The following is a 20,382-nucleotide window of genomic DNA, read 5'->3' as shown; positions in this document are numbered from 1 at the left end:
CTGAGTTCAGTACTGTATGTGATATAAATGGGTGTCTGGGTCCTGGTCTAAGATAGGATCTCAGAGGATTGGGATAAGAGGATTTTTAATTTTTTGGAGAGCAGAGTAGTCAGCTGGCAAATTTAGGCCATAAATATTAAATTAGCTGTCATTTTGTGTCAGAAATCCCTAGTCTTGTTTGCATATTAGTTTTTCAACTGGACAGTTTTACTAGTGGTACATTCTTCAGCACAAACACTGTCTGCAAGTTTTGTCCACCTTCTTTTTTTCCTCTTTCCATCTGCCATGTCCTAGCCTTTTTCCTGCCTTTATTTCCCTACAGTACTGCAGAATATTGTGGTTGGACAGGTGATAAGCATTTGGAGACTTCTGTGGATGTGTGGGTCAACTCCCTAATGTGAAAAAGCACTTCTCCTTGCCCAGGGGAAGTCCTCTGAAAGACATAGTCTACTTTTCACTGTTCTGTCTAAGATAAAATGCCAAGGACTTGGTATGCCATGCACTTCTGAAACTACCCATTACCATCCAGACCTCTCCAGGTACCATATCTGTGTGATGCTTAACACTGCTCAAGAATATTTCAGGCAGAAACTGCTTTGTGGGGAGAAGGCAAATGGTCTTCAGGAGGGATCTACTGGAAAATTAGCATTACTGTAGGGAAATTTTCCTCCTTTACCAACTTCCCTTTATTCTCCTGGTTTTTATGCATTCCTGCTTTGTACATCTTCCAACAGCTCCAGTTTGGTCAGCATTCGGTGCCTTACTGCTCCAGCATGGCACAGGTTCTTTTATAACTTGGCTGTTGAATACTGGTCATTAAGTATTAAGACCTGTGAAGAAAAATAACTGTAGAAAATTAGGGCAATATAAGCCATTTTCTGGCCAGAAATAATAAATGCAGATGTCTCTCTGATACAATTAATGTAATATCACTGCTGCATGCTGGTCACTTATCCATATTCATAAGATCAGCTTTTTTTTCCTGTGATTTTCTCTCTTCTTTTTCTCCTTAACGCTTGAGTCAGTTTTATTGCTCATAAAAATCAGTGACTGATGACCCCAGCTAGAGCAGTGCAGACTGCAGGCAGCTGTTGTCCAGGCTCCCATCCACTGCTCTGCTGGTGACATGGTCATGATTTGCAGCACTTCTGTTGTTCTGAAGTCTGTGCTCTTTTCTGAGGAGTCATTGCCAATTCTGACAGTGACAAATGCTTGCCAGGAAATAGTGAAGCTAGTTTAAAGTGCAGAGCCATGTGTTACTAGTACACTTGACTGCATACATACTCTGGTTTTGGTGCCAGCAGAAACCAATCTTAATTGTGTCTCCTGAAAAACATGCAAAACAGTTCAATGGGAATCTGAAGCAGCTTTTCTTCTATTGAAAGTGAGAATGAATGTACAGAAGTAGTGAAAGGGGATCGTTTCCTGTCTTTACATCCTTGTTTAGGAGTTAGTTGCAGACTCCCCCGTGATGGAGGAGCATGGGGGATGAATGCCTGTATCCAGGTTGCATTTGGTAAAGACTAAGCCATGCCCTGTGCAGCCTGGTTTAGAGGGCCCTTACAGATCCTAGTCTGACTCTTATTCCATCTTTCATGTTCTTCCCACCAGCTAGAAACTCTGTAAAAGTAGGGTGGCTGCAGGGACTATTGGCCTCTTTGTTAACAAATACATAGTTCTGTCTGTGGGAGGCTGATTCTGGATGAAGGGTGCCTGAAGGACAAGATTTGCCCTGCTCTGATAGTGTGAACAGGCCTGCATGACCCTTTCAAGCATCTGCCCAAAAATTAGTCATGCTTTAGCAGACCTGGGAAGAGAGCCTAGAGCTCCTAGATTTTAGTACAAAAATAAAGTAATATAAAGCTGGCTGGCCTTGTAGAGGGAATGCACACTGCTCCAGCCAACATCAACACCTGGAAGAAGGACAAGTGAACAAGGAGCAATGAATGTACTGGTAGCTTCAGCGTGAGGTAGGGCATGGTTCTTGGGTGTCCCCAGAATGTGAAATGTTCCCCTTTGGTTTTTCCTGTCTTCAGCCACTGCAGAAGCAGTCGCTTGTTCTCACCATAACCTTGGCTCCCCCTCTCCCTGCCCTGCCTGCTCCAGAGCTCACAGATCCTGCCTGTCATCACAGATCAGAGGATGCTGCTTGTGCTAGACCCAGTCCAGAGGAGTAAAGGCCAGACAGTGCCCTTGGAGCAATTCCCAGCACTCCCATTGTCTGCAGCCAAGCTGTGTTTGCATTGGAGGCAGTATTAACTCTGAGGCACCACCTTCTACACAAAAATGAAATGCATCCATACTTTCAGGCCACTATGTGAACTTGTTCTCCCTCTTGCTTTTAGATGAGTAGAAAGGAGAAGCTGCTTGAGCTTTAGTAACTAATAACCCAGGAAACCTGATTGGAGTGTCAAAATCTCACAAGGCATCGCTTCTTAATCTGGTTAAGAGAAGTTAATCTGGTGTTTTGCTCAACAGAAATGGAACAAGCATTTAACCCAGCTAACCAGGGCCATCTTTTGGCATATTTTTATGCTTTTATCTTAGTAATAAGGTGCGCTTCTCTGGACTTTGCATCCTGTTAGTTTACTTTAGTAACGCACAGCCAGTGTCTCTGCAAAAAGATTCTGGGCAGGGGGATGTTCTCCCTCACATTGTCTTTGCATTCCAGACCCTGCCTCTGCTGCTTCTCTGGGGAGATGCTAATCTTGCAGTGTTTTACTTCTGCATTTGGGTCCATATGTGACAACTGTGTGTCTGATCACCACAATCTCACACAGTTATTGTACCCCAGGGAAAGAGAGCCACAAAAACATATGGGGCTAGAGAAAACGGTGTGCTTCACTGCTCACGGGCGTATTTCAGAGACAATGGACTCTGGTATTTCACAGAAAAGATATCCCCAAAATCTTTTAGAAGTGAATCAAGGTTGTGATTTGTTTTTCTCAACCAGTGCTGCAGAAATACAATAATTATTCTGAAATTAATGTTTCTGTCATTAAGATTTTAATAATCATTTATGCCACGACAAATCCCAGTTGTGCATTCACTATGGACTGCTTCTATTAGGAAAAAAGGCCTGTTATCATTTTCTGCTGATAGTGTTGTTTTCCTGAGTAAATGGGCACAGATATGCAAACACCTGCCCATGTATACATACTGGAGTTAAAAGTTACAGACTGAAGTTCTCATGTGAAAGTAAGTGTGGATTTGCATTTGTCTAGCCCTGTACTCACGCCCCTTTCTCCCCTCTCCAATAGCTCAAAACAAGCAATTTCCTGCTCTCATCCTTTTCCTTTATCCAGCCCTTCCCATATACACACTCAGATTTACTGCAGCCTATTGTGGCCTTAGCAACTGCTGCCACTTAAGGTTTGTATCTGGAGGAAAAGGTAATAGGGAGGGGAATAGCCAAGGGATAGAATGGAGCATCCTAAACTGGAGAAGGAGACAGATACTGAATTGTCTGAAATGTGTCTCAGTAGCCTTGATGGCAGCTATCAGTATTTATTACTATAAACCAGACATGAGTTTCCAAAAGGCTCCACTTGGGGCCAGGTGTTTTCTTACTCAGGAAGAATGGGCATTATCCAACCTGGAGTCATCTTCCTGGCACTCTGAGATGTGTCCCCTCCTGGAGCTGCACAGAGGAAAGATGCCAGAATGGGAAACAAACCCAGTAAGCAGAACTTGCTGGAAAATTCATTCAGCAAATTTGTTAAACTCAAAAAGATCTTTTAAAGATCTGAAACACAGAAGGGGTCAATGGGACAGGGATGCCATGGCCTGTGAGCAGTAAGCTGAGCTTTATAGGCTAAACTTATAATATTTACAGCTATTGTGAACAAGAGGAAGAAAAAAAAAGTTTGAGAGACATGTCTTCACCTAATGTGCCACAATCCAATATTGTAAAGTAATGAAAGTGCTGCATTGCATATGTACATTAGACAAGAGTGTGATGTTTGTGACTTGAGAAAACCTTTAGTCAAAGTCTAAGGTGTCTGTCTTTGCAAAGCAGCTGCAGAAAGTCTTCCAGGACTAAAATACAGAATTTTAATTACATTAGTGATTGCAGCAAACTTTACTATGTGAAATATTAATTCAATACATTGTTAATCCAAGATTGTGCTCAGCAGAGATGCACTGGGCTGGGTATTCAGCTATTGCCATCATGGGCCTTAAAATATTGCACAGTGTGATTATCTGACACATTTACATGTTTTGAGGCTATTAAGAAAAAGCCGTCTTATGACTGTGTAGAAAAACCTTAATGCCAGCCTTTCAGAGCCTCTGAGAGTATAAAATAACAAATTAACCAAAAAAAAAATTGCTTTTCTTCAATATCATCAGCTTTTAAAAATCCTGTAAATCCCTGCATAAAGGTCTGTCTTTTTATCAAACACCTTTTTAAGGCCTTCATTACCAGGAAAAGCCATTCAAGGATTTCTGTAGTATTGACTCAAGGGAAAGAGCCCCAAATACATCAAAATCAGGAACATTTTGCCTGTTTCATATTCATAGTTTCTTCTTTATGTGTGACTGATTTATTCCGCTGCGTGCCCCCAGGGTGTTCATTGTCCAAAATAAAGGCTTCCAAAAAAAAAAAATGAGAACAGGGAGCAAGTGGTGAGGCGGGGGGAGTTCAACCCATGTTTTTAAATGCTGTGAGACTATTGTACATCTTACATCCTCATGTGTGAATTCACCTTATGCTGTTTCTTAACAAAAGTATACTCACTCAATATATAACTTCAGCAGAATGTAAGCCATCATGCCTGAAAATAGAAAGCTGCTCCCAGACAGTGACTCCATGCTGTGAAATCCACTCTCTTCTCCTTCTGTATTGTCTTAAGTTGTACTTGTGCTGCCATAGCTTGTGCTTGCATTACAAAGCGCTGTGCCTGTGCACTAGAAAGTACAGGTGCATGGAAAGCAAGCACCTGTGATAATTTTAGATCCTGGTTTCACCTAAGAGAGTGGTTTGGTTTCCAGTGACTTTTTTTCTCCCTGGCACGTACGGATGTTGGAAACAAAGGCACCACAAACGGCTTTGCTCTGACGATGGGCTCTGCATGGGGAGCACAAAGGCCGAGTTTGAGCAGCAAACTGCAGGGACTGCAAGGCAGCAGCCTGGAAACCACATGTGCAAATATGTTTGAGCAAGGGAACCTGCAACTTGGCAAAGGCACAGTTCACCAGGCCCCCACAAACTCTGCCCAGGTGTTGAGGAGCAGTTGAAGGGTGACAGTGAGGGGGATCTTTCTGCACTGGGGAGCTATTGTTCAGTGCCTCGACAGACGAGAGCAGACCCTTCTCCTGCCACAATAGCTGCTCACACCAAGCAAGACTCATTAAATATTCAGTTCCAGCCTCAAGCAGCTCATTAAGTCAGCAATGAGCAGTGACGCTGGCGTTGGAAAACCCTGCCTCAGTTAACATCACCATGCAGAGTCTCCCTGGATCTCTTGATGGTATTCTACTCAGTACCTTTTCTGTGATGACCAGCTTGTGCTCTCTGCTTTGCATTAAATACAGGTAAAAAAGAGTCAGGTGGATTTAAGTTCTGCTCTTCATTGTAGGCCTTTTTAGAGAGGAGTCCTGGGGCCCAAGGGAAGTGTCTATTGGATTTTTGTGTAGTAGCATATGTAATACAAGTTTGCAGGAGGAGGATGGGATGAAGGTTATATGGCATTAGCGTTAAAAAGCAAACAAACAAAAAACCTTAATGTTTGAAGGATAGCTTTCATAGCAGAACATCGTGATATGAAGCATTTACAGATGCTGTGTTACTGGTGGTTGTTACACAGCAGAAACTTTTACAGCAAGTGTATTTTCCCTGGAAATTGAGTGTCCTAGGTGGATTTGGGCTTGAATTGTATGCTGAATGTGTTTCTTGTGTGCAGAGTTCCTTTCTTAATGGTGTATTTGAAACCTATTTTGCAGCCAATAACTTTTATGATTATAATTTCATATTCAATGGTATTTAGCAATAATGTATAGAGGCATTTATGATGGGTGGATGTCAGATGTCAGGGAATTAGAGCACATCAGAATCTGGAATAAGAATTGTAATTCTAGAAAACAAACGTGTTTTCGTGTATCAGTGTTTTAAAATTATAACATCTGAAAGTACAGAACAGAAATAGCGAAACAGAACATGTGCAAAAGTTTTTCAGTGAGAAGTTTTTCACACCCTGAATCTATTTTTTTTCTTTTTTCTTTAACAGAAAGTGTTTCCAGACTGCTCATTTCTATGTGGAGGACAGCAGTTCCCCCCGTGTGGTTCCCAATGAAAGTATTCCCATTATACCTATTCCAGGTAAGATGGTCTTACTCTCCTGTGTTTGTGCTACTTGGAGTACTGGATTAATTACCTAAAGAAGAGAAGGTTGTGCTTGTGATAAATCATGGAGGTTTGGTAGAAATTTGTTCTATCGGTGCTGCTTCATTTAATTTAATGTGCTTTGTAATGGGGCTCTGAGTGCCAATGCTGTATTTTTCCGTAGACACCTCTCCCACTTTGTTTTAATAGAAATTTCAGAATAACCTTTGCAAAATGTCAAAAACATGAGTAACAAGTCTTGAAAACACTGAGACATTGCATCCAGGGTGAAGCCAGCTGCTCCAGCAGGGCAGGTTGCAGAGAAGGGATATTGAGTTCCTCTGCTCTCTCGAGACTGGGGGCTTTGCCCCCACTTTCACCGTGGGTAGAGGTGGAACCTGGGGCTCTCAGAAAGGACAGTGAGACACAGGGATAAGCAAACAATCTCAAAGTCCAAAGCCATCTGTTAATTTGGTATTAATAAAGTTACCAAAGGTCAAATTCTCCTCTCAGCTATACTGAGAGTGATGCTGGAAGCAGAGTACTGTGCTATTCTCTCTTCATGAGGCATTTCCCTGGGGAATTATTAAGTGCAGGATGCAGCTGCCATGAAGCTGTGATGACAGAGTGCAGCTTGGTGTTACTGTGGCCTTTGCAGCCGGTGCCTTGTTTGATCATGGTCAGTCTCACAGGCAGAATTAAGATACCAAAAATGTTGTTTTGACCTCAGTCAGAGGATTGCACTTGTTTCTTGAAGGTGTTTTAAGTTTCCTTGTCATATTCTGTATCTGCATCATTGATCTGGGATTCAATCTGTAGCTAATTAGGTTCATTTTACAAAACAACATTCAGAGCCTTTTCTGAGACACTGAAGAAACTTGCATCCTAGCAAAGTGAAAGAGTCTAGCTATATTTTCCTTGATTTTATTCAGTAGACATGTGTGACTTATTTCTAGAAAGTCTTTCAAAGTACCCATGGGAACTAGTAGAAAAGGTCAGCTATTACATTCCTGCAGAAAGCGTTAGGCAGTTTGCCTTGCAGTCTGATTCTGTACCACTGAAAATAAAGAAAATGTGCTATTGTCCCCTCTCCTTTCTGTTGGAGACTAAAATGCCTGTCCTGGCCACCTCATGTCCTTAGCAAGAAGTCATCCTCCTTTAGGGTAAAGGAGGTGACAGGTTTTAATCTTAGACCGCCAGTGGTTAATTTTCACAGGAGTACTTAAATAGCTGGAGAACTCCATTCTTCCTACTCTGAAACCAAGAGGAACAAATGCCTGTTGGGTCTGCTTGTGGCGGTCAGTTCAATGGTCCCACCACGCCTGCTCTCCTGTGGTACCTCCTTGGAGTTGTGGGGAAGGGGAGGCTGGGCTAAACTGGACTCTGGCACTGCACAAACCCAGTGGATTACGTCTACAAGGTACTGGAAAGAGACAAATTCTCCCTCCAGACAAAAACCTCTTTGGCCAATGTGCAGTATTTTTACTGTAATTGAGACAATTTTTTTCTTAGATAAAAGAAACCAGCAGAAAGCTCCATCTTCTCATGCTGCAGTGTGTGTTGTTGAGACAGTGGTTCTTCCCTGTTGCACAGAGATGTTTTAATGGTCAGTCCATTAAGACTGGAGTGCATTCATATGAATTGTAGTGCAGGCAGCAGGTACTGTCAGGGCAGAATGTGCACCAGTGCTTCTTCAGCAGCCATTCTGGCACATAGCAGAAAGTGACTGGGAACAGAAAATTGTCTCTGGGGACATTTCCCATGTCTAGAGTAAGGCAGGTTGTGAAACCACAGCAGCTTTGTGAGGCTCATGATGCTGCTGTCACTGCAGTGCTCCCTGTGGTGTGCTCAGACTCAGTAATGCTGAGAAAGGGCAGCTCACCCCTGGTAAGGGGCATTGCAGATTAAGGCATCCCCTGAGCAAATGCTGCAGGACGCCTTGAGCAGCTTTGTAGTTAAAAATCTGTAAGGATTGCTGGTGAGCCTTAAGACACATCAAGAACTGGGCCTTAGAAAGAGGTTTAGTCTAGTTGGTCACAAGAGTGAATCCAACCCTTTAATTCTCAATCTAATGACAACATTTTTCTGGATATAATGGACATAGACACCTGCATACAGACATCCAAAAGGAGGGGCCTTAATCTGAAGTTGAATCATGCCCAGAAAACCTTAAAAGAGAATGAACTGGTGAATTTGAAGATCTTGACACTGACATTAAAGCTGTTTAGGCCACCAAAAGCCAAATCACCCTCTGTATGTGCCTCAGACTCTGTGTGTATTACCTATCACCTGTACAGGGATAATAATTAATACATGGATACTTTCAGCCATGAGGCTCAAGTTAGTAGAGAAAAATTACAGCTATCTTGGCTTTTTCCAAATATGGGAGATACTGCCTTGAAAGATCTTGAAGCTCTTGGAGGCATTTTCCTTGTTTGGAGGTGTAGGAGTGGGCTGTTTTCCCCCACATACCTGTTACTGGATGACAGTCTTCCCTGACGTCAGCTGCTGCTCCCACATAAACAGCCCACTGAAATGCCTTAAGAACATGAAATGACAAAATTCTCCTTTAAACTGGTGGCAACTGATGAAATTATAAGCCTCTGAACTTCTCCTCTGGAAGCTGCCGCAGGGTGTGAGAAAGTCTTACTTGCCATGTTGATACTAGAAGCAAAATGTAAGTGGCATTTTCACAGAAACAAGCTTTGTAAAGTAACCTTGTTAGATTGTGAAACCCCATCTTTACAAGAGGAATTTGACTAGGTCCCTGTGGGACTGTGCCTCTACCTCCTACTGTTCAGTGGACCAACTTCCACTCTTAGTTTAGAGCAGCGTGGCTGAAGATGTCCAGCAGATTTGCCAAGACCCATCTGAGCACACAGCGAGCTGGGCAGAGGGAGCTGGGTGGGTCTGTGTTGGCTGGTCCTGGCCCAGGTGTGGGGTGGCTCTGCCAGGAGCCAGGCACAGCGAGGTCCTGGCACAGCCAAGGTTTCAGAAGAGCTCTGGTGTTTCTGTGTGCCACTGCTCTGCTCCGTGACGTGTTGGCACAATCAGAGGTAGCGTTTGTGTTTATTTCTGCACGATGTCCTGCTCTTGTTTGTGCAAACCCTTTGTTTTCTCAGGTCTGTGAGCTCTAAATCATACTGCCAGCTACCTGCTAAAAAATCTTGCAGAGGAATCATTTTATCCATTTTCTATTTCATTTCCCTTGGCTACATCCTTAATTATTGTGCAGGAAGCCACATCACCCATAGGTGTGTGCCTATCTGTGCAAATTCTCTCTGAGATCCAAATCATTATCATTATTCATAATTATCTGCACTGCTTGATCTAGAGAAACACAGGACAAAGGAGTTATCATTATCTGAGTCACCCAGTGGGTATTACATCTGAGGTATGAATCTCAACTCACATAAGCCTTGCACCTAGCAGTTTTGCATCTGTAATCAATGGCAGATTTCTGAAAACTCCCCTGCCATTCTGCCCAACAAAATTATTTCAGATCATGGTATGTTCAGTTTTAGGTTTAAATGACATTAAATTAATTTTTTAACTTGTCATGGAGTTCATTAATAATATATTTTAAAAAACTAGTGACAGAAGCTGATGGAGAAACACTCATGTTTTTTCAAGAATGTCTCAGTATGGGTGTACAAGTCCAGGAAATAGTGGAATAGCAATGAAAAGGTGCTTTACCACGTCACACCCAACAGAGTGTGAAGGCCAGGGCACTCATGACCCTCTTTCATTCCCTCTATCTCTTCATGGTTGCAAAGAGTCCCATCATGAGTCCATCTTATTAATTCTTTGCTCTTCAGTAACTTGAATAGTGCCTTGAACCTTTCCTGACAAATGTCAGGGGTCAGACTTGATGTGTTTTTTACAGGCTCAGCTGCTGTGTTCTGGCAGCACCCACCCTTTGACAAACTGTTTCTGTTGAGGCAGTAATGAGTATATCGTTTGACAAGGAAACTGCAGATTCCCAGCACAGGTATCTTACTATTCTCTGATAAGGTGTGGCTGTCTCAGTTTGCATCCCCAGAGCTGAAGAGCAGAGCCCAGGATTTGTCTGTGGCCGTGCCAGTGCCCTGAGCACAGTGAGCTTGTGAGGTACAGGAGCTGCAGCTCAGGGCTTTTCTCAAGGGCATGAAGCTCTTCACTGAGCACAGAGGTAATGCTCTTCAGCTGCTTAAAACTTTATTGCTGCTCTCTGCTCCCTGTGGATTTATGTTCCAGCACCATATTGTGAATTGTACCTATCTTCAGCTTCAATTAAATTCATGAATGCAATATGGCAAACACAGCCATCCTCTGAAGCCAAGAAAGCATCAAGGTATTTTAGGGAACATCCACCTTCCTTTTACTCTGGTACCAACCCTGCTCCTGCAGTAGTACACTGTAGAATTTATGGTACGATATCTAGTTCTGGTTCTTCTTCGGGGGTTGGCTACAACACAAAATAATGTGTTTTTATGGTGGTCATGTGAAATGCAGATAGATCCTTTTCTGAGGGCTGTTACACTGGGAGGCAGAGTCCTGGAGCTGGATCTTCATGAGCTCAAATGTATGGCTTGTGTGTAACTGATGGCAGGACTGGGACCTGAGGATGGAAATGTGTGAGACTGAAATTGTGTTTCTTAGCTGGCAACACCAAATAAGATCATGTTTAATATCTGGGCTAAGGGAAAATTCACATTATTTCATTCTCTTGGACTGAAATTGGCTTTTTTGCTTAAAGGGAAGAAGTGTATTGCTATTACATTTATAATTAATGGTAACCTAATCTTTGTACAAGCAGATTTAAAGTGAGCTCTTATTTTGACACATATATAATTTTATCATTAACATCTTTATATTCCTGACTGACACATGGCTAATAGCATTGTAGTAGATTAAGTCTTGAAGCAAGAGAGGAATGTAGCTACATAATTACACAGGTGGTTTTTCATATTCTGATTTTTCACATGTCCTCCCTTTATTAGAAGCCTGCACTTTTGTTCATTTGACTTGATTATAACAAACAGATAGCAGTTACCTTACTGAAAGGACTCCTGTCTTTTTTTCAGCATGCCCAACTTTCCTGAACTTTCAAATGTGTTCAAAGTGTTTTCCATGCCTGTTCACTTTGAAAGGTGCTTTTTATTAAAAATAGTACTTCATAAACACATGATTACAAATGAGCAATAATGAGGACTAGTGCCCACAGTAATCAACTCTTAATGTGTTCTTATTCATCTTAATTCATTTTCATTTATAATTTGTCTTAATTATTGAGGTCAGTGACTTCAGGAGGGTGCCACACTTGAGAGATATTCAGCAGGTATTTTGATGTCCTAGAATGAAACCTATTGCATAGTCTTTATAGTATTTATGGAAATTTGATCTCCACAGAAGGCAGACACCTTCTCAATACTAAAGCTTTTTAATGAATTTGTTTTATTATAAATTAATTTATATTAATGTTATACAAATAAAACTGTTATTATATTTCCCAAAAAATTTTATACAGCAAGTAAATGCAATCAGCCAGAAAGATTAATTATTCCAATTGAAATACAATGGCTTCAGTTGCATTCTTATTTTAAATAGTTATGCAAAGAAAGCCAATATACTGCAGAATTAAAGGCTCTGGCAATATAAATGTGTATCATTTAGCTGCATGAAATCTAAAATGGTTTGAAGAAAGCTGGGCACTTCCATGTTTTACATGTGGAATTACTCGGAGTCCAGTATTTGGGTGACTTAGGGCAAGGGCTGGCTGTTTTCTGCTCAGACACTTCAAATTCAATCTGTGCCAAAATTTGAGCAGCATGTGAAGTTTTGAACACTTTTAATATGTGCACTTTGGAATGGATGCTCAATCTGCAGATTTATAACGTTTTGTCTAAGCTTTTCTCTAGAGGTGGACAATTGAGTTGATGGGAATTTTTAATAATCTCTGCTGGGGCAGAATTTTGCCCAAGGGTGTGCTATTCATCCTGGCAGTATTCTATATGCTCAGCCACTCTTGTAGGAGACAGAATATCACACTCCACATGGTTATTCCTGCTGCCATAGCTCTGGCAGCCTTCACTCTGGTTTGTATTGTAGCTTATGCAATGGCTGTTAGATTCCATTTTAAGTGAATTACATCCTAAATATTGATGCTAGGTATTCCAGCTGCTTGCAGCATTTTTCCATCCTGCCTAAAAAGCAAAAAACCCATGAAACTTCACTGAAGGTGGTTAACACTAAATAAATAGCTTTTAAAAAATCCTGTTATTGCATTCAATGTTTTTCCTAGGAATGGAGAGTAAGAGAGTGAAAGATGAAGTAACATCCCAGGGTTGAGTGTTGCTGGGAACAGAAAGGTGCTTGTTTGCTAGAAAAGCATTTTGTCCATATATGTTATTTTTCAGTGAATTAAGAGATCAAATCCAGTCCTGTTACAATCCTACTGGTAGATATTTTGGGAAAACTTTTTTGCAGAAAATGAGACCTGCAAGGATACACTGTTCATAGTGGATTCTCTATGTTCAGGATCAATGTCCCTAACCATGTCACTGGTTTAATGATCATCATAAGCCAAGCTAAGTTTGTGCTGCCTTCAGAAAGAGAAGATTCCCTGTCACTTCACTATTTGTCATCCTAATGAATAGGCTTAGGCCATCTACCCCACCAATAACTAATTCTTCCCCTTCCCTTCCCCACAAATTAATCGATCAATCTTTTCTTAGAGTCATCAGCCAGATCAGTAGGTGGATTCAGATCACTGCTGAGCCCCCCAGGCAGGGAGAGGGCAGTGGGAGAATCCCTTCATTCTGTGGTTGGAGCCAGCTGTGGAGAGCACACCGAGGATTGATGGAGGTGCTCCTGGGATGCAGGGATGGCACAGAGCAGCCAGTGGCTGCTGTGGGAGCAGATGGACCAAGGCATGTGACAGCCATGGCACATGACTCCAGGTGGCTTAGTAAATGAGAGACTGAAGTGCAGGGACTCACAAACCAACCAAATAAGCTTTCACATTAAGAATAAGGCATAAGATGCAGGGAGTATATTGGATTTAGGAGGCTGGGTAAGGTAATCGCTGAAGAACAGAAAGCCTTTACAGACAGAACAAAAGACATGGAGAATTTTCTTACCAAGATTATTTAATGTGTCAAATATCTGGTCTTCAGAAACACCAAAACTCCATCTAAATAAAGGTAATATGAGGAAGCACATTGGTTTTGACCTTCTTCATTAATTCCTGACCCAAACCCATCTATTCCAATACAATGCCACTAAACTATCCAGTGAGCTCTCAGACTATAAATGAATGAAAATGAATCTGAGACCCTATTATGTGGAAATGTCATTTCTGATAGGATATCCTATTTTTCTTTGAAAATTGGCCCCTATTGCTTTAACATTATAAAGGCAGCTTATTAAGTGGGAGCCATGGGAAATCCTTCCTGGTAGGATTACTAATTATCCGAACTTAAAATGTGACCCTGTTCCAACTTTATTGCTTCTATATGCTTTGGGCTTCTTTTGAAGGTGTCTGTCTTATGAAGGAATGTGTTAAATATTCTGCATTTGCAATTGCCATTTCTTTAAAAAGGAGGTGTTAGTGAAGGTTTTCCTCTACAGTCATTTTTTTTAAACAAACATGATTTTCTTCTTGGCATTGTCTCTTTGTGGCAGGAAATGAGCTGCCTTGTGCTCCACTTTGGGTTTATTTGATACTTCTCTCAGGTGCTTGGCTTGGGCCAGCAAGTCAAGATGGGAACTCCACCAATATGTTAAATATTTAGCACAGAAATTAAACATACCCTGCCATGTGTCAGCTTTGGTAGTATCTGATTATAAAAAATACTACTAAAATACTGTCCACCTGAGTATACTTCGTTCTCTGTGTAACACAAAGGGTTAGTACGTTATTATGGTGCCAGATTCAGCTCATATTTCACAGTGAAGTAAATCCTGAATCACTTTATTGACACTGATAAAACAGATGGCTAAACCCAAGCTAGACAGAAATGTAATTATATCTGCAGTGTTAGAGGTGAAGGTATGTTATTAAAACACCTCCCTCTTCTCTTTGAATAATGTGTAGGTCTTGCAAAATGTAAGGATTGCACTGACAATATCAAATGTCACTCCAGCTTCTTGATGGGAAAAAGTACATAGTACAAAAGTGAATATGCACAGAACAATGGAGAGCTCCTAATTAGCCATTATAGGATTCTAATAATCTCTTCAATCGACTAAAAGAATTACAGTCATTTAAGTCTGTTTGCTTTAAGATGGAAAGAAGGCTTAACCAAAGCCTTTGGGCTGACGGTAGCTAAAGCAAAATCAGATTCTGTGCATCTAGCTACATCTGTTGGTTTTCCTGGAGAAGGTCTCAGCCATTGCAGAGTGCTGGGTGTGTTTGCAACATTCTGCCAGAGGTCTGGCAAGCTGCCTGTGGCTGTACGTGCCTGTACCCAGCTCAGGTGATTTGTGTTCCTGGACAGGAGTTTGGAGTTGGAGGTTATGAATAGAAAAATTCCAGCCCAGATTGCTTCAGCATTTTCCTGTTGCTCTGGTTCATGTGATAGGCTCTGTCTCCTGTGCAGCTGCTTCCCTGTGCCCATCAGCTGGGGCAGGGTGGGTGTGCAGGAGGACCAGCCACATCCTGCACACTGTAGGTTCCCATCCCCTCAGGGCTGTGCCTGTCCCAGTCACAGACTATGTTGGACCATGTTACCCCACCAGTTTGAAAGCTGGAAACCTTCTACTGTTTTATAAGTTTCTAATGTTTATGGTTCTGATTTTAATCTTTCTGGTGTGCAATAATTATATTTGCTCCAGTGTGGTTTTCCTGAGTTGATGGGCAACTTCATCTCCCTCTGACTCAGTGAGCTCATATGTCAAGAATACTTTCTTTTTAATTATTTAATGTGTAATTGTTACCCATGTCATCAAATGTGGTAAGAAACTGCACTGAGTTAAGGCTTCTGGAGGGAGTTAGAATGAAAATGCAGGAGAGGAAAAAGGGAGGAGAAGCACTAAAGGACCTTTAACAAGAGAGAAGTGAAATAGCAATGGCTATAAAGGTGGAGACATACTGCCACCATGCAGTGATGATGATAAAAATAAAATTAACCACTCTTTGCCATGGATTTCTGGTGCAGACCCATCCTTGAAATTGGTGGGAATTCAATGGACTGGAGAGCATGTTATTTCTAATGTATTTTGTGGCTCACAGATCACAATTAAAGTTAAATTCTGCCTTCTGCAAAATTAGGTTGGACACACTGGTCTGCTGCAGCCAATCCTTTACCTTGGTTGGTCTCAGTTGAGTTAAAACTATGCAAGGAAAAAACCCAAATTATAACTGGAGATTACTCACTTCTCTTGTGAGATTATATGCAATTGCTATCATAGCAAAAGCTATTTTCAAGGAAATCCAGGATGTATGGGTTACTTTTCAGAAGAGAAAATACTGTTTTACAGGTTTTTTCTATAGATTTCTATGATTCTTATAGATCATTCCATTCAAATCTCTTGGCTGTGAAAATATTGATATAAATGTTATGAGATGATGATGTTCCCAATATTATATAGAATAAATGTTATCACTTAAATATTTTTAAATGCCAGCATTTCTGCAGGCTGCAGCATTTTGCTAAGAAGATCATACACTTGTCAAATGTTTTGAATTCTGTATTATTCAGTAAATGAGCATTTGGTTAATTAAAGTAGCATTACTATACTGTGAGGTGACCAGATTGCAAACATATCTTTAACAATTGGCCCTTGTAAATAAAATAGAAGGGAGCTGATTGAGATCTGAAAATGTCAATAGATGCAAAAGTCACCTTAGAGCGTTACCTTATAAAATAAAAGGAGAGAAGTAATGACATGGTCAATATTAACTGCCATCAGCTGGAAAGAAATCAGATTGTCAGGGATCTATAAAATTCTTGCCAAAGTAGAACCTCATTTACACATACAGATCTTCATACCCTTTGCTAAGAAAAGCGTATGTGACAGCTTAGAGGTTTTAGCTGCCAAAGATCTTTCACTCTGAATACAGTAAATGTCACATCTATTTATTTATCGTTAAATTTTGCTAAGTATCTGTAGAAATATTTGGATTTTTTCTATCATAATGTAGATGTTTAAAAGGAAAAGAATCCAGATTATAATGCAGCTGTAGCACCAAACCATATGTCTTCTAAATGGGAGCAAAAATACACCACTGAATTACTGGGAGTAAACATAACCTAGATGCTATCTTCAGAAGAATATTAAATGGATTGTATAAATACAGGGTATTGCCATAAAATCACGCAATCAGACAATAGTAACCATCAGGCAATAGATTATTTTACATGCTGAAAGTAATCACAGTTGTATAGCAATTTGCATTTTCTAAATGCCAGACTGAAAATATTAACTGGCGAATCTTGGCAAGCACAGTTTTTCTGCCAACTGCAGTGGTGGTCATAACAATATCCAGGCCTTTTGTGAGAGCTAAATAGAGGAATAAGGCACCCATCCTCCACCCCAGCTTTATTAGAATCTGTCTGGAGTCCCAGGTGCTCAAAACAATCTTGTTTGTCTTCAGTTTGAGTCTTCAACTTCTTTCTTGTAAGAAGACAAATAAGGGTGATTTACTGGTGTATTGGGTGGCACTTGCACTGTGCTGTGCAAGAGCAAATGGTCCAGTGGGATACTCAGTAATATTCAATGTTATGAATAATGTCTGGCATGAGGGAGAACTCAAATCAGAGTGGCTGCTGTGTTTGCCTGCTATTTTGCTCAAAAGCAATTCTGCATTATTGTGTGAAAGGGGAAAAGTTAATAACTTTAACAAGAAAAGGCTGTGTGTGTGCTGAGTCTGGTAAAACTTACTGGGAGTAATTGTCAACTGTATTTTATTATTTGGGGTCTCTTCTGTTCTTTTTATATAATGTGAAAGGAGAGGAGGTTTCTTCATCACATCCATGGCCATCTTCAAACTGAGCAAGATCTGATTGTCCATGAACTTAAACTGAACTTTGTAAATCAGTGGGAACAGGTTCTCACTATTTATAATTGTAGTGCTTAGAACTGGAAATATAATGAAATATTTACCTCAAAACTGGCCAGATTTATCAAGATTTCTTATTACAGCACATTGAACTAGCTCTGCCTCTGGGAACTCTGATCTAAATGATATCAAGTGAAGGCTTCCTCTCCTCAAGAGCAACTCTGAGTATTTCTTTTTTTTTTTTTTTTTTCTACAGATGATATGGAAGCAATTCCAGTCAAGCAGTTTGTTAAACACATCAGTGAGCTGTATTCTAATAACCAGCATGGGTTCTCAGAAGACTTCGAGGTACGATTTAATGACCCACCAATAAAATGTTGTTTTCCTAAAGTTAATTGTGTATTAATAATTGGGGACCATGTGACATCTGTGTGAGGCTGTCATGTCAGGTAAATGCAGTGCTCAAATGTATCAGAAGAAACAGGATGATGCCAATTTTCTACCAACTATGAGTAGTATGGGACTGGACATTTACAGATGCTTTCTAACCACCACAGAATTGGTGCCTTTAACGGGGAGCCCTTCTAGGTTTTTATTAAATAGGAAAATCAAAAGCTGCCTGCAAGCCCCCAGGAACGACATGAAGATACAAACAGTCATTTTTTAACTCTGGGTTTTCTTACAATTATTTTACTCCTCTTGCTCCAGAATTTGCTCCTCTAGGTTGTCTGAAAAGCCACATATTCCCTGAGTGAAATAGTGCTTGCAATGTATAAAAGTAGTAGAATTTGGTCTTTGATGAAAACCCAAACTGTGAGTTAGTTCCTTGAGCCCTTGTTCATGCACTGTTCAGACAGGAGAGGCTGCTATTGAAGTCATTGATTATTTTGTTCCAGTAAACCCAAAGAGAAAGGATTTGGGGTTTAGTTGGTGGTATTTACCTAATGTGACTATTTTAAAATTTTCATCTTGTTACCTGTATAGAACAGATTCTGACCTATAAATATGCTGTCATTTGGAGATAATTCCAATGGAGTGAAAGTAGTTTTCTACCTCTGGGTTACAAAACCCATATTAAGCATGGTAAACATCATACAGCCTAAGACAGCAGAATCAGGCTTTTCTTCCACCCAGTCTAATCACAGTCCCTGCTGAATGTTTGGAAGTATTGAGAAACAGAAGCCCCAGAAAACCACATGGAGTTGCACTTCTGGCTTCCCCACAAGCAAAAGTGTGTTTGCCTGCTGCCTGTGAATCAGAGCAGCAGCTCTGCTTGCAAACAAGGCACTGAACCAAAATAGGTGGCCTTATATCTACAGCTTCTTTGCTTACTGCACTGTAAAGACAAGATTGTATGCAGGAATTGTTTTTAATGGGATCATTTAAAACGTTTATTGTTGCTGTTTGGTTACTGTCTATAAAGAGTGTCTGCTTTGTCTGATGCCAAAAAAGCGTTGTGTAAGTTAGAAACATTTTGTATTCATGAGGAAGGCAAATGTGTAAGGTGTTAAAGTGATTTAGTTCAATTGACTGCTGGCTGGATGGCTGAGCAGGAATATTGAGGCATTTAACAATGTTGATGGTATTCAGGACAAACATTTATTCTCCAGAGAGTAGAATTTGATCAGGATGATCAAATGCGACTCACTCTTCTCAATTATTTATGAATTGCGACCCCAGTGCTATTCATCACAGCTGGGTTTTACACCATTTAATTATTCAAAATAATCAACAACACATCTGTAAACTTGGTCTGGGTTTAAGAAAGCTTTGCTTCAGCTGTCACAAAATCACTGCTATTAACAAATGTTGGACACCTTCTGCCTGTGTTTTAGCAAAGAAAAACACTGCTCTAATAGCCTTATTTTTTCCCTTCCTCCTGGAGTTCCCTGCTGTGAGTGCTGTGCTGTGGTAGCTAGCTGGAAAGAGCTTTGGCCAATTAGTCCCATTCTGGGGAGCACAGGGTCCCCTCCAAAGGGAAGTTAAACTCCTCCGACTGCACTGCACGCACCAAGTTCTCTTCTCCGTGCTGCCTTAAAACTTGGAGCATCTGCTTTGAAGTCAGGATAGCTATTCCAGAGGTATTGCTCCGTAGCTGAGATCTCAGCTTCCTTAATGTAAATGAAATCTCCTGCTAGAGTAAGGAGTAGAAATAGGAACGAGGTGATCTCTCTCTGGGATGAACCAACCAGCTCCCCTTCATTGATGGTGTTCTGCCCTGCTGAGGCCTCGTGGGCCTGATTTGAAACCCAGGATTTTTCACAGAGCCCATAGGTAAAATGTTTCTGAAGTACCAAACTGACTCAGAGGTCAGAGCCCCAGCGGACAGTGGAACCCAAGGTTACATTTATTCAGTAGCTGTTGGAGTGGCTGCAGTGCAGCTTCTCACATCCAGTCACATCTTGGCAAGCACAGTTTTTCTGCCAACTGCAGTGGTGGTCATAACATGGTCCATGGGCTGGAGTTGCATCTGCCAGCTATGGGGAAGACTTTACTAATGTTTTATGAAGAAATAATAGGATTCCAGCTAAAACAGAAAATCCAGGGCTGCTAGCCTTAGGTGGAAAGTACCAGAGCCATAAGATGTCTTCATGCCTGTGGAACTTTTCAAAAGAGTAATGGATTCTGAAGTCATACAAAAAAATAGTTTTTTACATCTAAAAGGGGAAGAAAAGAACATAGTGTGGAGATGCTGAAATAATATGATCAATACTGCAGAATAAATAAATCCTCCCAAAGGCAGACAGTGCATGAGATTTGCTTTAAAAAAAAAGAAAGAAATGGATCAAAAATCTCTTCAGAATTTTCTGTGGCAGGAGGTTTAAGGTAGAAGCTGCACAAGGAAAGACTAAGCTAGGCACATACATACACTGCACAATGTGGAAGGTTAACAGCCTCCACTTGTTTGTTGCTAGATTTTGGTGTTATTTCCTGTGTTTTTGGCAGTATATTTAGGGCTGTGTTAGGTTGGTTTTTACAGGAAGAAGATTCCTTTAGAAGTAAATTGTGTGAATATTCCCTCCCCCTCTTAAATTGAGCTGTAATTACAGGTAAATATTTTGTGAATGTGCTTAGG

The 20,382-nt window shown here is 40.9% G+C and overlaps 1 protein-coding gene across 1 annotated transcript in view; it reads left to right on the top strand.

Annotated features, from left to right (window-relative positions):
- The window catches only part of PTPRG (protein tyrosine phosphatase receptor type G), a 390,724-nt gene that overhangs the window by 341,780 nt on the left and 28,562 nt on the right, over positions 1-20,382 (top strand). Inside the window, exons 14-15 of the mRNA XM_030283424.4 lie at positions 6,228-6,319; positions 17,563-17,654. Of these exons, the coding sequence (XP_030139284.3) occupies positions 6,228-6,319; positions 17,563-17,654 (184 nt within the window). The remainder of the gene's footprint in view (positions 1-6,227; positions 6,320-17,562; positions 17,655-20,382) is intronic.

Source organism: Taeniopygia guttata, chromosome 12 (assembly GCF_048771995.1).
Source record: "Taeniopygia guttata chromosome 12, bTaeGut7.mat, whole genome shotgun sequence".
In the NCBI taxonomy this organism is placed as follows: domain Eukaryota; kingdom Metazoa; phylum Chordata; class Aves; order Passeriformes; family Estrildidae; genus Taeniopygia; species Taeniopygia guttata.
The sequence above is the reverse complement of the archived record's forward strand: the minus strand, read 5'-3'. Positions and strand labels throughout refer to the sequence as shown.